General features: G+C 46.8%; 1 protein-coding gene across 2 annotated transcripts; it reads left to right on the forward strand.

Moving 5' to 3' along the window:
* Positions 1-708: 708 nt before the first annotated feature.
* Positions 709-8274, forward strand: KCNS2 (potassium voltage-gated channel modifier subfamily S member 2). Of its 2 annotated transcripts, none has more exons than XM_082236048.1 (3): positions 709-1599; positions 2990-7560; positions 7936-8274. In XM_082236048.1, the coding sequence occupies exon 2, from the start codon at positions 3032-3034 to the stop codon at positions 4463-4465; it is 1434 nt and encodes a 477-aa protein (XP_082092174.1). In that variant the 5' UTR covers positions 709-1599; positions 2990-3031; the 3' UTR covers positions 4466-7560; positions 7936-8274. The 2 variants fall into 2 exon arrangements, with proteins under 2 accessions (XP_082092174.1, XP_082092173.1); XM_082236047.1 differs by having other exon boundaries at positions 743-2338.
* The last annotated feature ends 6792 nt before the right edge of the window (positions 8275-15066 follow it).

Genomic DNA, 15066 nt, shown 5'->3' on the forward strand with positions numbered 1-15066 from the left:
CCAAAAAGGTGCCCAGAGTGGCTTAAGGGTAAAGGTAAAGGGGACCCCGAACATTAGGTCCAGTCGTGGCCGACTCTGGGGTTGCGGCGCTCATTTCGCTTTATTGGCCGAGGGAGCCGGCGTACAGCTTCCGGGTCATATGGCCAGCATGACTAAGCCGCTTCTGGCAAACCAGAGCAGCACACGGAAACACCGTTTACCTTCCCTCCGGAGCGGTACCTATTTATCTACTTGCACTTTGACGTGCTTTCAAACTGCTAGGTTGGCAGGAGCAGGGACCGAGCAACGGGAGCTCACCCCCGTCGCCGGGATTCAAACTGCCCACCTTCTGATCGGCAAGTCCTAGGCTGTGTGGTTTAACTCACAGCGCCACCCGTGTCCCCCAGAGTGGCATACATACCACCATTTAAAGCAAGACAGTTCCTGCCCACAGGCTTATAAGCTAAAACAAATGACACACATGGGGAAAGGGGCAGGAAGCGAAGAGTGGGAGGGAATAAGAAATCAAACACCAACTCTTAAGCTGGCAGAGTTCAGAGTGCCTGATGGAGCTGGTCGTCACAGCAGAACTGCTGGAGTGAGCCCGGCTTCCCATCTCTCCCGCTAAGGGAGAGATGTGGTGGCATTTTCTATGGAATGTTTTCGTAATCCAAAGCATCCTGAGGGCACCAGATAGGCAATGACTGGTCTAATACGACACCCTTGCAACAGTGACCAGACAGGTATCTCTGAGAAGCTGAAAGCTTCCCAGTTTTGTGTCTCAAAAACATCTGTGATTGGCATAGGCTGCCTCTGAACCTGGAGGTCAGACACTTTCCCCGCTTAATATGCAGCATCACCACCTCACCCACAGACACCTGAACATCTGGCTGAACATCTGGTGGTAGTGTGATGGCTTACACACGCACAGAGAGAAGTGAATAGGCTAGCCGGTGTCCCAAGTGTGCGGACTACCTCTGACTGCACAAGGATTGTGAGAACAGCGAACTCACTGGAGAGGGAAGGGAGAACCATGAGCCCTTGTGAACCAGCTGCCAATCCGTTTCGGCAAGGGTCCATTTCTGAAAACGAACGAGACGCTCGCGGATCTCCCTGCTAAGACGGGAAAGCATTGCAAAGCAGGCAATTTCTGGACACGGAAGCGTGACTCGCTGGCTCTGGGGCGTCAGCGCGATGGGCTCGATCGCCACTGAGGGCAAGAGAGCTTCATGCTGTGATGAAAGCATTGCTCATGACAGATACTCTTATCTATACAGAAGGAGGCTGGCATCTGTGGCAGAGCTGTGTGTAGGTGGGGGAGAGGAAAGGCACCCCCCCTCCCAACACTCAGGCAGGAATCAGTTCCCCTCGCACAAGTGCGGACTGGCTGCCTTGCCTGCCCGCGCCCTATTTTCCCCCACCATCGATGCCCGCAGGCGACGGGTCTTCTGTCGGTCAGCTCGCCAACACAACACGCCTATTCCCTGCCTGCGCGCAGATCGAGTGAGCGCCCATCAGATAGTGTCGCCTCGTTGCTAGCGGTGCCGATCGCAGCCCTGTCCCTTCCCGTGGCCCAGGAGCACGATGTCTTTGCGAACTTCGACCTTTAGAGCAAAAAAGGTGTAGGGGGGGATGTTGACTGTAGGTATTGTGGATTATGATTATGATGACTATTAGCAATCTGCACGGGGATGTGGGGTTAGGGGAGACAGGTGGCTAGGTGGGTGGTGGCTGTAGTCGCTCTAGAGCGATCGGTCCCATTCAGTCCCAAGACACGGAGCCAGGCTAGTTTTTGTGCACGCGGAGCCCCTGCAAAACCTGCCTTCCCTAAGAAAAGGTGTGCATGGAGCGCATCCCTCTGTGGTACCTCAGGTACCTCTCAGCTGCAGCCCGACCGGAGGAAGAAGCAGGCGGCGCCCACCTTGGGTCGGGGTGCGGGGAGGCGTTCAATCCTCAGGCAGGGCTTGCCTGGAAAGTGGGGGGATGCCGGTGGTCGCCATGACTGCTGCTGCTGCAGCAGCAGCCGCAACCGCCGCCGCCGCCTTCAACTGAGTCGGGAGGCGCGGCTGGAGAGGAGCTGTCCATTCAGCACCACGGCGCCGCGGCTTCGCTCTTGGTAGTAGCTCAACTCTCGGGCGTTGTAGGCGCTCCAGGATGTGAGCAACGCCCGCTGACACCTTCTCCGGGAAAGGGGCTGTCTGCCTACTTCCATCACACAAAAGGTTAGGCGGCGGATCGGTTCCTGGAGCCAAGACATCTTCAGCCTGGATGAAGGACCCCGCCCCAGCGATGCTCGAGAGGTGCTGGGGGAAGTTTCACGCTCCCAAACGGGGTCGCAGCAGCAACAGCAGCTCTTGAGGTAAACGGGGGTATGAGTATTTAAACGGCGGGGGTTCCTATTTTAGTCCAACATGGGGAGTTGGCCGTCGGAAACCACTGTCTCTCCTCGCCCTTTGTTATGATGGAGAGCGAGAGAGACCCACACGCTTACTGAGAGGTACCTGGGAGGTAGAGAGAAGGCAGCAAGAGAAGCTTGCCTTCACTCCACTCGCCAGCGCTACAGACTTTGGGGGAAGACGCCTGCTAGTCTGTCACCTGGAGCTGTTTTGGCTGCCCATCCAACCATTAAAATCCATGCCCTATTTCCAGCAGCTCCACTCTTGCTAAAGGAGGGGCTGTGGCAGTCAAGGGCTATGCATGGTATTGTGCCAGTTACAGCACTGCCAGAGGATGTGCACGGAAAGAAAAAGAGGGGAAAGGGCCAAGGATGCACAGGGTGTCCATTTGTGGATTTAGCACACACTAAGCGATCCCCTCATCTGTAGTGGAGAACAAAAGCTACGCCTTAAAGAACGGAGCCTCTTTGTGGTAATCTGTTAATATGTGTGGGGTGCTTTGGGTGTAAGACTATTTTTTGACCCAAATTAAACACAAAAGAGTGGGGGTAGGAAGAATTAAGAATCCCCTCACTACTGGATAACACTGAATGCCTCCTTTAATTATTCCATAGGTCTTCTCTCCCTGCCCCATATAGATTTGGAAGACACTCACTATGACAGGGCTGAGTCTGAGGGATTTATCAGAGGCTGATTTTGAAGACAGTGAAATCAGCATCAATGTCGGAGGCTTTAAGAAAAAGATGAGATCCAACACACTGTTGAGATTCCCTGAAACGAGGCTGGGTAAACTGCTGAACTGCAATTCAAAGGAGTCAATTCTAGAGCTTTGTGATGATTACGATGACACTAAGAACGAGTTCTACTTTGACAGGAACCCTGAACTTTTCCCTTATGTGTTGCATTTTTATAACACTGGAAAGCTGCATGTGATGGGTGAGCTCTGCGTGTTTTCCTTCAGTCAGGAAATCGAATATTGGGGAATCAATGAATTCTTTATTGATTCTTGCTGCAGTTACAGCTACCATGGGAGGAAAATGGAACCAGACCAAGAAAAATGGGAAGATCACAGTGATCAGGAAAGTACCACCTCTTCCTTTGATGAGATCTTGGCCTTCTACAATGATGCTGCTAAGTTTGACAAGCAACCCTTTGGGAAAGTCAGGCGGCAGCTGTGGTTAGCTTTAGACAACCCTGGCTACTCTGTCTTGAGCCGAATATTCAGTGTCCTCTCCATTGTGGTTGTTCTTGGATCCATAGTAACCATGTGCCTCAACAGCCTCTCAGACTTTCAGATTGTTAATAGCAATGGGAACTCTGAGGAAGACCCTCGATTTGAAATTGTGGAACATTTCGGTATTGCGTGGTTCACTTTTGAGCTGGTGGCAAGGTTTGCCGTGGCCCCAGACTTCTTGAAGTTTTTTAAGCATGCACTCAATCTAATTGACCTAATGTCCATCCTTCCATTTTACATCACTTTAATTGTTAACTTGGTGGTGGAAAGTAGCCCTGCTTTAGCTAATTTGGGTAGAGTAGCCCAAGTGCTGAGACTGATGAGGATATTCCGTATCTTAAAACTCGCACGGCACTCAACAGGCCTTAGATCTCTTGGAGCCACCCTCAAGTATAGTTACAAGGAGGTAGGGCTTCTCCTGCTATACCTGTCTGTTGGAATCTCTATATTCTCTGTAGTGGCTTACACAATTGAAAAAGAGGAAAACAGGGCCCTGGAGACCATCCCTGCTTGCTGGTGGTGGGCTACAGTTAGCATGACCACAGTTGGTTATGGAGATGTTGTCCCAGTGACCACGGCAGGCAGGCTGACAGCTTCTGCATGCATCCTTGCTGGCATCTTGGTAGTGGTCCTCCCTATCACACTCATTTTCAACAAGTTCTCCCACTTTTACAGGCGCCAAAAGCAGCTAGAAAGTGCCATGAGGAGCTGTGATTTTGGGGATGGGATGAAAGTTGTCCCTTCAGTCAACTTAAGGGACTACTATGCCTACAAAGTTAAATCTCTTATGGCCAGTCTCACAAACATGAGCAGGAGCACCCCAAGTGAGCTAAGTCTGAATGATTCACTGCATTAGTCTCTGGTTCTAAGACCAGTTTGCATGATGGAAAACCAAGAGCTGTATTTATGTGTGTTGTTTTTCCTCACCCCGGCATCTAATATCATCCATTAAGCACCATGGGCAGGTCCACATAACCATTCTTCCTCCACCACCATCCTTTTTTTGGCAGTAATCTCTCAGTAGCAATTCATATGCACTTGAGTCTTGTGAATGGTTCATCGTACATTCGGATTTAGAGACGACATGCATTTTGAAGTTTGTTCAGCTTGTGCTAGCTTGCAATTGGAAGTGTGTTGAACCCATCACAAAGCCATGGTGCACATAAATACCATCACATGCAAAGGGCCACCTAATGGGGAAAATGGTTGTGGGAATGCACTTACCTTGGCAATTGTGAAGAATATAAAGTTTACTTACAGAACGATACGTGGTGCATTTTCGTCTAGCTACATAGAAACAGCCTCCTGGTTTTTCTATGCAGCTGTATTTGTCTCCATGACGTGTAGTGCTGGTGATGTTGAGCTTCTTTGTCACATGCATATTTTGCTTTGGAAGTCCTTGTGAGAGAACCGAAAAGAATATTTCCAGGAAGACTACAGAAACAAATCACCTGCAAAGCTGGAAATGTGGCTATCCCAGTTCCATGCACGCTTGTGGTACAGTAAAAAGGCCACACGGTTAAATCACGCCTTTGTTTAAGACCATTATAAAGCAGCTATAACACCCAGATTGCATTTCCAAAACCACTTGCCGCTATCATACTTTACTAGTTAATTGAGAATTCACTTGGGGAATCACTGCCCGTTTATGAGAAGTAAAGCTGTTGTAACCACAATTGTGCAGCTTCAATTGAGTTTGATTATTCTGAAGAAATGGGAAGCAATTGTCAGCAACCCCTACCCTAAAGTGTGATAGAATATTGGGAGAGAGTGACAGAATGTTGGGGATCAATCGATAAATAGACAGACAGAATGATTTCCAAGACCATCCAGTAAGGGCATATTTTTATTTCTTCTGGGTGTCATTGATAAGACTCTCGTTCACAGGAACTGATCTGTGATGACAGATTTCAAAAAGCTATCTCCCATCAGCTCCTGCTCCTGAAACATGCATTAGGCCAACCTTTCAAGAGCCTTAAAAAGAAAGAAAATACCCACTTTTGTGCTGAAGGAAATATTTAAGGCCTAATCTTCCTAGACATCAGAAACTGATACCAACTCTTAACTTCAGTATAATCTTTCGTGCTCAGAATTTACATCTCTCTCTCTCTCTCTCTCTCTCTCTCTCTCTCTCTCACACACACACACACACACACACACACAATGTCTGAGCTAAGGGATCAACATTAGAAGATATTCTTACAGCTGACTAGTAAAAAGAAATACACCAAATCCAGTGGTAAAGGCAGCAATGTAATATGCAAGCTGACAACTTGAATGGCTTTAAAATAGATTAGACAAATTCATGAAGGATAATGTTATCAGTGGCTATACTCTGCCTCCACAGAGTATTGTGGACACAATTCTCTGCTTTCACAGTGGGAGGCATATACTTCTGAATACCAGTTCCTAGAAACCACAGAAGCAGAGAGTGCTCTTGAACTTAGGTCCTGCTGGCTGGTTTCCCACAGGTGTTTGGTGGTCAACCATTGTGAGAGCAGGATGCTGGACTAGATGGGCAATTGGCCTGACTCACCAGCCTTTTCTTATGCTCTTTGTTTCTGAGAGGGAGCCACAGGTTCCAATGAGAAGGATGGAGAGGACACATTATATTTTAACATTTGAATGGGAGGCCATTTCCTAGGGGGACCTAAATTCATGTTCAGGAGGCTCACTATGAAACAAATAAACCATACCCATAAAGAGAGCACAGTTCTATACATCTCTACTCATATGTGACACCCACTGAGTTCAATGGGGCTTGTTTCCAGGTAAGTGGTTATAGGACTGTAGCCTCAAACAATCATCTCAAGCAAGGGTTCCCAAACTGTTGTCTATGGACCACCACTGGTCCACAAAGTTCATTCAGGTGATCCACAGTAAAAAGACAATAAAAAAACCATACAGCATCTAACACAGAACATTACAATTGCTACAACTGGCAGAAAAACAATTGACTGGCCGTCCAAGACCCTCAGCATTTTACAAGTGGTCCAGGGGGCAGGGAGGAATTTGGGAACCACTTATCTAAAAATTCTGGTTGAAGGAACCTAACTGATCTCTTAGGGGAGGCGGTTCCACACTACAGTTTCATAATATATATGTTGGCCAGTCCTACCATTAGACAAAGTGAGTCATGCTCCCAGCCATTTTCCTCTGCTAGAGGTCAAAGTGGCATATGCTCCATGGTTTGTCTTGCCACTGCCACCATCCTCTTAGAGGATATGGAGGATGCTATAAGCTTACCAATGATGAAACAAGATTCAAGCACCTGTCGAGTCAGCTTTTGTACACGGAAAGGAGAGGGGAAACCATCTTGTCCTTTACCTCAGGCAGCAAAATACTTCAGGCCAGCCCTGCACATACACAAGGCTAAAGAGATGTGGGCACTACCCTTTGAGTCCATGCTTTAGCCAACCCAGAAGTTCATTTCTAAGTTGAAAAATGCTGTGGCCTTCTGAGCTGGTGGCCCTCTCTCAGCTTGCGACAGTGTTCAAACCATATTAGATCAGCATTCAACTAGATTGAAAGTTGTTTGCATTGTATCCTGGAGTCTGGATGGTCTCAGAGAATGTTTAATGCTAAATACTCCAACACCATACATTGCGTGGAAATAGGTCTCACTGATTTCAGCAAGACTTATTTCTACAATCTGGGGGATAACTTCTTCTGCACACGCACACACTTCCAAAACATCCCCCAACTCTGGAGGGACTCTTACGAACATGTGTAATCCTGGGTGCTTATCAGGATCCTTGCAGAGCTTTGGATCATGGTGCAAGATTAGGCAGCTTTCCTATTTAAGAACTTGTGTGAAAAGGACTGAGTCACTACTCCTGATTACTCCTATTTCTGAGCAGGTGCAGAAGCGTGGCGTGATTTACACTCCGGTGTGGCAGGACCATAGAGTCTGCCAGTTTACCAAATGGTTTACATGAACATTATGGTAAGGCTAGGTAAAGGTAAAGGTACCCCTGCCCGTACGGGCCAGTCTTGACAGACTCTGGGGTTGTGCACCCATCTCACTCTATAGGCCGGGGGGGCAGCGCTGTCCGGAGACACTTCCGGGTCACGTGGCCAGCGTGACAAAGCTGCATCTGGCGAGCCAGCGCAGCACACGGAACGCCGTTTACCTTCCCGCTGGTAAGCGGTCCCTATTTATCTACTTGCACTCGGGGGTGCTTTCGAACTGCTAGGTTGGCAGGCGCTGGGACCGAGCAGCGGGAGCGCACCCCGCCGCAGGGATTCGAACCGCCGACCTTTCGATCAGCAAGCCCTAGGCGCTGAGGCTTTTACCCACAGCGCCACCCGCGTCCCTATGGTAAGGCTACTACTTGTTAAATTATTGTGTGTATTCACGCAAATGAATGGTCCTACTTGTGATTTGTTGGATTTAGTGTTTTGACAGGTAGCACATAGAGAGCTGCCTTGGACCATGTCAAACCACATGCCCTTCCAGCTCAGTATTTGTCTACTCTGACTGGCAGTGGTTCTCCAGGGTCTCAGAGAAAGGTATTTCCATCAGGTGCCGCCTGATTCTCTTAAAAATGGAAATTCCAGAGACTGAACCTGGGACTCTCTGCATGCCAATTGTGTGCTCTACCCAGTAGGGTAGGATCTCTCCTTATTTATGCCTCGGTATTAAAAGTCAATACGTTCATCAAACTAGAAAGACTTGCATTATTTACAAATTAAATCATTCTTGAGCCATGTCCTCAGAAGAAAAATGTGAGTGACAGATGTGGGTGAAATAATTGAGGGCGTCGGGAATTATCCTGAGGCAGCTGGAGGTTAAATGAGAAGTTTGTGTTTCTGATTCCCCCCCCCCCAAGAAATCCTAATCCCATTTTACCACGGAATGGTTGAATTCAAAGTGTATATAAATACCGTATTTTTCGTCCCATAGGACGCTCCGTCCCATAGTACGCACCTAGTTTTTTGGGGGGGGAATAAAGGAATTCCCCCCCTTTATTTCCCCCCTAAAACCAGGTCGGGGAAACCGAACCAGGTCGGGGAACAGCGGGATGGCGGCGCTGCACCTCCCTGCTGTCCCCCAAGCTTGTGGGACTGGCCGATGTCTGCCCGGCGTGCAGGGTGCTCTGCTTCAGGGCGCGCCTCTACCAAGAAGGCCCTGTGCCTGGTTCCCTATAGCTTCACTTCTTGCAGTGAGGGAACTGCCAGAATATGGCAACGGAGAGGCCAAAAGTGCCTTGAGTGCCAAGGAAAACAAACATGGAGCCTGGCACGTTTCCCTGCGCAGCTCTGCTGCCTGTCCGTGCTGATACAAAAGTCCTTCCTGCCTCTGCCTCTTGCCGGTAGCAGAGTAAACACAGCGGTGAAGCAATTGCAGCATAAATTCAGACACAAAGGCGTTCCTTATCTTGTTAGCCTTTAATCATGAAGTAAAACATCTCTTAAATCTCTCCCGGTGACAACGCACACATCTTGCGTCCTCTCACCGCAAAAGCGAAACCAGACTGAAACTCTCAGAGTCAAACCACTCCCATAAGAGTTTCTAACCACGCCTCAGGAAAGAGACGTCACCAGAACTCTTTAACCCTGTGAGTTCTGAAACCAATAACACAGAAGGCCCTCGGCACTGGACCTCAGTGTTCAGGCTGAACAATGGGGTGGAGATGCTCCTCTTAATCTCAGGGTCATGGGTTTGGGCCCCACATAGGGCAAAAGATTCCTACATTGCAGGGGGTTGGGCTAGATGACCCTTAGGGTCCCTTCCAACTCTATAGTTCTATGATTCTAAATGATATGTACTTGGATTATCTGACCTGGGCCTCATCTAGATGTGTGGAAATTGCCAAAATCCTTGTGGCAAAAATAAGGACCACTTACCGGCTTGAACCCAGGAGCAGCAACTGCGATGCGGTTCAGCAGTCAGGAGTCGAGGGTGGTTCCGTGGTCTTCCCGCACGATTGATGGATGATGTCAAATGCAAGCCTCATTCCAAAGGCAGTTAAAAAAATTAAAACCCCTTAGATTTTTCCTCACTGCTCTTTTGGCCAATGGCAAGAATTAATTTCTTTGGTGTTAAAACAAAAAACTCCCTGGATTCCTAAACCAACTATCCTTTTAACTTCTAGCCCAAAGGAGTTGCAAGTTCCCTCCAGCTCACAGATTCCTCCAGCTTTAGTCAGGAACACAGGGAAGCTGCCAACTGCTGAGTCAGACCATTGCTCCACCTAGTTCTACATTTTTGGAATGGGTTGGCAGAGGTTTCACGGGCATCTGTAGGAATTTTTATGGGGTGCGGGTGTGACTAAAACGCTGAAAGTTGCTCCTTTTTAAAAACCCAAGAAGAATAATGGCTGTACCTCAGGTTCTACAAGTGATAGAAACTTCCTCTTTTAAATAAATGAAATCTTGAACTATTGAGATTATGGTTCATCAAGAAGGGGTATGACAAATGCCCCCCCCCCCTTTGCAGACACCCATAAGTGGCTTTCCAGAGTTTCAGGCAGGATTGACCCTTGGGCACACAAGACACATGCCCTGATGCTGAGATATGACTTTTCCCCATTAGTCACATTTGGGGCACATAAATTAGTTTCAGATTATTCCCTGTTATAGTTTGATTATTGATGGCTAGGCTTTGTTGAAACTGCAGAAATGGGTTGAAATATTCTCAGTGTTGCATTTTACTACGAAAAATGAATGGCACGACAGAGACCAGTGTCTGTTTTTATTGCATTGTTTGGAAGAAATTTTCATTAATGCTTTTAAATGCATTCAAGTGCTTTGATTAAGATGGGCTTAACAAATAAAACATGTTGCAGTTTAGCATGAAGTCACTGTCCCAGTTCAATAGAATAACAATGCTACAGTGAAACTTCTCACACCATGAGTTTAGAAAGTGATGACTCATTAAGACTTTATTTTGCCAGTGAAACTGTTGGGTTGAAATATGGAAACTATTTTAAAAGAATGAGCCAAGCACACATCTATCACAACTGCAGCAAACTGGACTCACTGAATGCAAAATTCCCCAAACCTGGAGAATGACAGAAGAAAATAAACCACAGGCCATTGTTTTCTGAGAAGACCAAAGTGAAGACTTAGCCAAGTAAATGATCCCATTCCTTTACAAGTAGTAACTGATGAAGCAGGAAAATAACAGGGGATGGGGAGGTAGATACCTGGGTCACATCCATACCATATATTTAAAGAACATTTATACCACCTTAACAGTCATGGCTTCCCCCAAACCTGGTACCTCAGGTTAAGAACTTAATTCGTTCCGGAGGTCCGTACTTAACCTGAAACTGTTCTTAACCTGAGGTACCACTTTAGCTAATGGGGCCTCCCACTGCCACCACCGCACGATTTCTGTTCTCATCCTGAGGTAAAGTTCTTAACCCGAGGTACTATTTCTGGGTTAGCAGAGTCTGTAACCTGAAGCATCTGTAACCTGAAGCGTCTGTAACCTGAGGTACCACTGTAGTCCCCACTCTATCCACTAGAGCAGGCTGGGTCTAGCATCAGATACAACCCAGAGGAGCTAGAAGTTGACAGAGGGGGAGACAAGAAAAGCAAAGGAGGATTCCCATTTCTACCATTTTGGCCAGTCCTGTGTGAGGCGCCGTTTCCATGCAGCAGTCGCTGACAGGGTCAAACTACCCTATGTATAAATAGGGATCCTTCTCGTGCTTGTTGGACATGGCTGGGGCAGTGCTGCTGCCTGTTACATCTTTGCAGTGTAATCGCTGATCTGCTCGTTGGTGTGTGCCCAGTGGCGTAGCGTGGGTTGTCAGCACCCGGGGCAAGGCAAGTAATTTGCGCCCCCTAACCTGTGGATTTGCGCCCCCTAACCCGTGGATTTGCGTCCCCTAGCCCTAACCCCCAGATGTTGCGCCCGGTGCGGCCGGCCCCCCTGCACCCCCCACGCTACGCCACTGTGTGTGCCTGCTTGCTCTCTCTCTCTCTGTGCCATTTAAAGGACACATATCTGGCCTCACACTCAGCACGTGTGACTATGACTGAATCTGTATAGAAATGGGATCTTTAGCATTTAAGTGTATTCAGATTAAGGCATTTCCAGCTGAGCAACTTACTTTGTAAAAAGGATTACAATTTGATATGGAACTGAGGTTTCTAATATAAAGTCAGCTTGTGCCACTGGGGGGGGTACATATCATACATCCCTTTTGGCAGCGTAGGAATTATTTTAGAATTTGCAGTGAAGTAATTAATGCTTGCTCAGGTTTAGTGAGAGTCAACATTAATTATATTAGCTGCTAATTGTACTTTTCAGCAGACTTAAGGATTTTTTTTTGTAGTGGCTTAACAATGTGTTTTCACTGATTAATTGATAAAGCAATTTGCAAATTCAATTCTATACCACCTTAATGCACTTCCTGGAAGTTCTTGTAGTTTCAAATATCAAGAAATTGATCACAGATTAACCCCCATACAATGTCTCCTGAATCCAATTACATGAGTCTATAGTCAGGACTAAATGGGTGCTTTCCTCTGGAAAAAGCAGGAGTTAAATCAGTTGTGACTCATGAGTCTTTATTTATTATTGCACTTATTATTTGTGTTTCCATTACAAAATGCACCCCAAAGCAACTTACTCAATGCATTCTTACCTCATTCTTCAGCAGAAAAGGCTCCCAGAGTAGCTTACACCAGATCAGTAACTAACAAGACAGCCCTTGCAGGCTTACAATCTAAAAGACACAACACGAAAAGAAGAAGAGAAACAAGCAACCTCAGGCAACAGTTCTTAAAGTTACAAGGTTCTTATCTCAATCAGCTGAAATGGTAATAGGTCAGGGAGAGGAGAGCTGGTCTCTCAACACAGCCAATGGAGTGCCTCGCTTTTCCATCCCTCCTTCTGGTGGCTGATCCTTGATGACCACTGAGATTTTACATGCCTTAAAACTGGCCTTTGGAGCTACTTTGCTAGCAGATGGGTTGGGAGGAAAGTCTGAGTTATAGCAGAGGTGGACAAATTGTGGCCTTCCAGATGTTGCTGCACTACAACTGCTCCCATCCCTCCCTATCGGCCAAGCAGGTAGGAGCTCATGGGAAATGGAGTCCAACAAAAAAAAAAAAAAAGGAAATGGAGTCCAACAACATTGTTTTGTGTGTGTTGCTATGTTGGGTGTTCTTTCCCAGCCAGCCAGATGGGCGGGGTAGAAATAAATTATTATTATTATTATTATTACTGTTTATATTGCAAAATGCCCTGTAATCCTTGGATGAAGGGCAGCACCTCAAGGACCAACACCTGCCCACCCCTGAGCTTCATGTAGCTTGCAAGTTTGGTTTTTCCCCTTTCCTCCAGTACTGGAAATACTTATTACCTTATTTAAGGAACATGGGCCTGACACTGAATAGAAGCAACAAACTCCTTCATACTATCAGGAAGCCACTGTAATGGAGCAAACACTAGAAATGTGTTCTCTATAATCAGTTATGGCGGACCATGGGCTCCACAGTCGCAGAATAAAGTCTTACCCAGGCCCAGATATAGTCACAAACGGCAGACAGTAAGCACACTTTCCTATCCAAAGAATCCCATACCTTGAAATCTGCTATTGTCTAGAGAGTGAAGTAGTTGGATAATGGTTCAGAGGAGCCGAATTCATGGTGGAACAACCCAATGCTACTGAAAGAGACATGTAGCAACCCAAAACTGTGATAGATACCAAAATAAATATAATTATTACCACCCACCCCTCACTTGCACATCCCAGGGCAGGTTAAAACAATTTAAAATTCAGTACAATGGTACCTCGGGTTAAGAACTTAATTCGTTCTGGAGGTCTGTTCTTAACCTGAAACTGTTCTTAACCTGAGGTACCACTTTAGCTAATGGGGCCTCCCGCGGCCGCCGTGCCGTGGTGGTGCAATTTCTGTTCTTATCCTGAAGCAAAATTCTTAACCCAAGGTACTATTTCTGGATTAGCAGAGTCTATAACCTGTAGCATCTGTAACCCAAGGTACCACTGTATTAAAACAGTTAAAACAGATTACATTAACGGGAATAGGGTGGGTCCTGAACATACTAGTATATGTTAGTATATACTAATGTTCAATAAACATGCTAATTTGCCAGGATGTGGAGAGGCGGAGCCAACACTGAAAAAAACCCCAAGTTTTATACATGGGTATAGCCAGGATTAGGGACGCGGGTGGCGCTGTGGGTTAAACCACAGAGCCTAGGGCTTGCTGATCAGAAGGTCGGTGGTTCGAATCCCCGCAATGGGGTGAGCTCCTGTTGCTCAGTCCCTGCTCTTGCCAACCTAGCAGTTTGAAAGCACATCAAAGTGCAAGTAGATAAATAGGGAAGGTAAACAGCGTTTCCATGTGCTGCTCTGGTTCGCCAGAAGCGGCTTAGTCATGCTGCCACATGACCTGGAAGCTCGGCCAATAAAGCGAGATGAGCGCCGCAACCCCAGAGTCGGCCACAACTGGACCTAATGGTCAGGGGTCCCTTTACCTTTACTTTTATAGCCAAGATTTATTGGGGGAGCAGAACCGAGTTCTCAGTGATGCAGTTGGTCAGTTAAGCTGGCATTTCCATTTATTTACTTGATTGGGGGGGTGCAGCTACGCCCATGGCACTTCCTGATTGCTGAGGGATAAGTGTGAATGAGCTAATGGCCTCATGTCCAGCTTGTGGACTTCCCATAGGCATTGGTCAACCAATGTGAGAACAGAATGCTAGACTCATTTACCGGCAACAGCAAAGAACTGCAGCAGAATCTTAACTAAGTTGTCTTTCTGGAGGGGGGTTGTATTTTATTAAGCTGAGTATTAATGAAAAGTGGTCCCTTTTGTTCCACACCCTCCCCCCTTGCCAGTAAACAGAAGGCACAGAGTTCTCATTTTCTCTTTGGTAGATTGGGGACTCGGCAAAGCAGCAATAATACTCAGAGGTGCTAAATCAATATGACATGACCTTTCGGCTCTTGCACAACAAGTCCTCTCCCCCCAGGCCCAGCTGTGCAATTGTTCCTAGTGACGTGCTTCTCAAACTGACTGTCCTTTACTGTATCGGTTATTTACTTTCATTCACAACAGGCTTTGTGGTCATTGTTGTTTTAAGTTTCCTAACTTTGTCTAACGGCACTTGGATAGCATTCATCTTGCTGTCACCATTTCTGTTCCTTGGAAAGCTCTCACACCACAGCTCTTCCTTCGGTTAGCTTGCCTGACTTTCAACAGAATTTCACCTGGGGCGAATTTGGTCCAGTGTTTCCACTTTCCAGCTGTGTGCAAGGAGGCAGGGATGTAATCACATCCCCTCCAGGCTTTTAGAAGTATCTTAAGCAAAACGGATCCTAAAGAGAGAACAAGTATTTTCCATCAGAGAATAATAAGGTACTGTATTAAGAAAAGAGACAGCACATAAAGAATTATATAGAACAAATTGCTGGCTTCTTTTCTATCCAAGAGTCTCCCCTAAGCCTTCTATTGTTTTGTTTTAAACAC

Source organism: Podarcis vaucheri (genome assembly GCF_965113315.1).
Source record: "Podarcis vaucheri genome assembly, chromosome: 8".
In the NCBI taxonomy this organism is placed as follows: Eukaryota; Metazoa; Chordata; class Lepidosauria; order Squamata; family Lacertidae; genus Podarcis; species Podarcis vaucheri.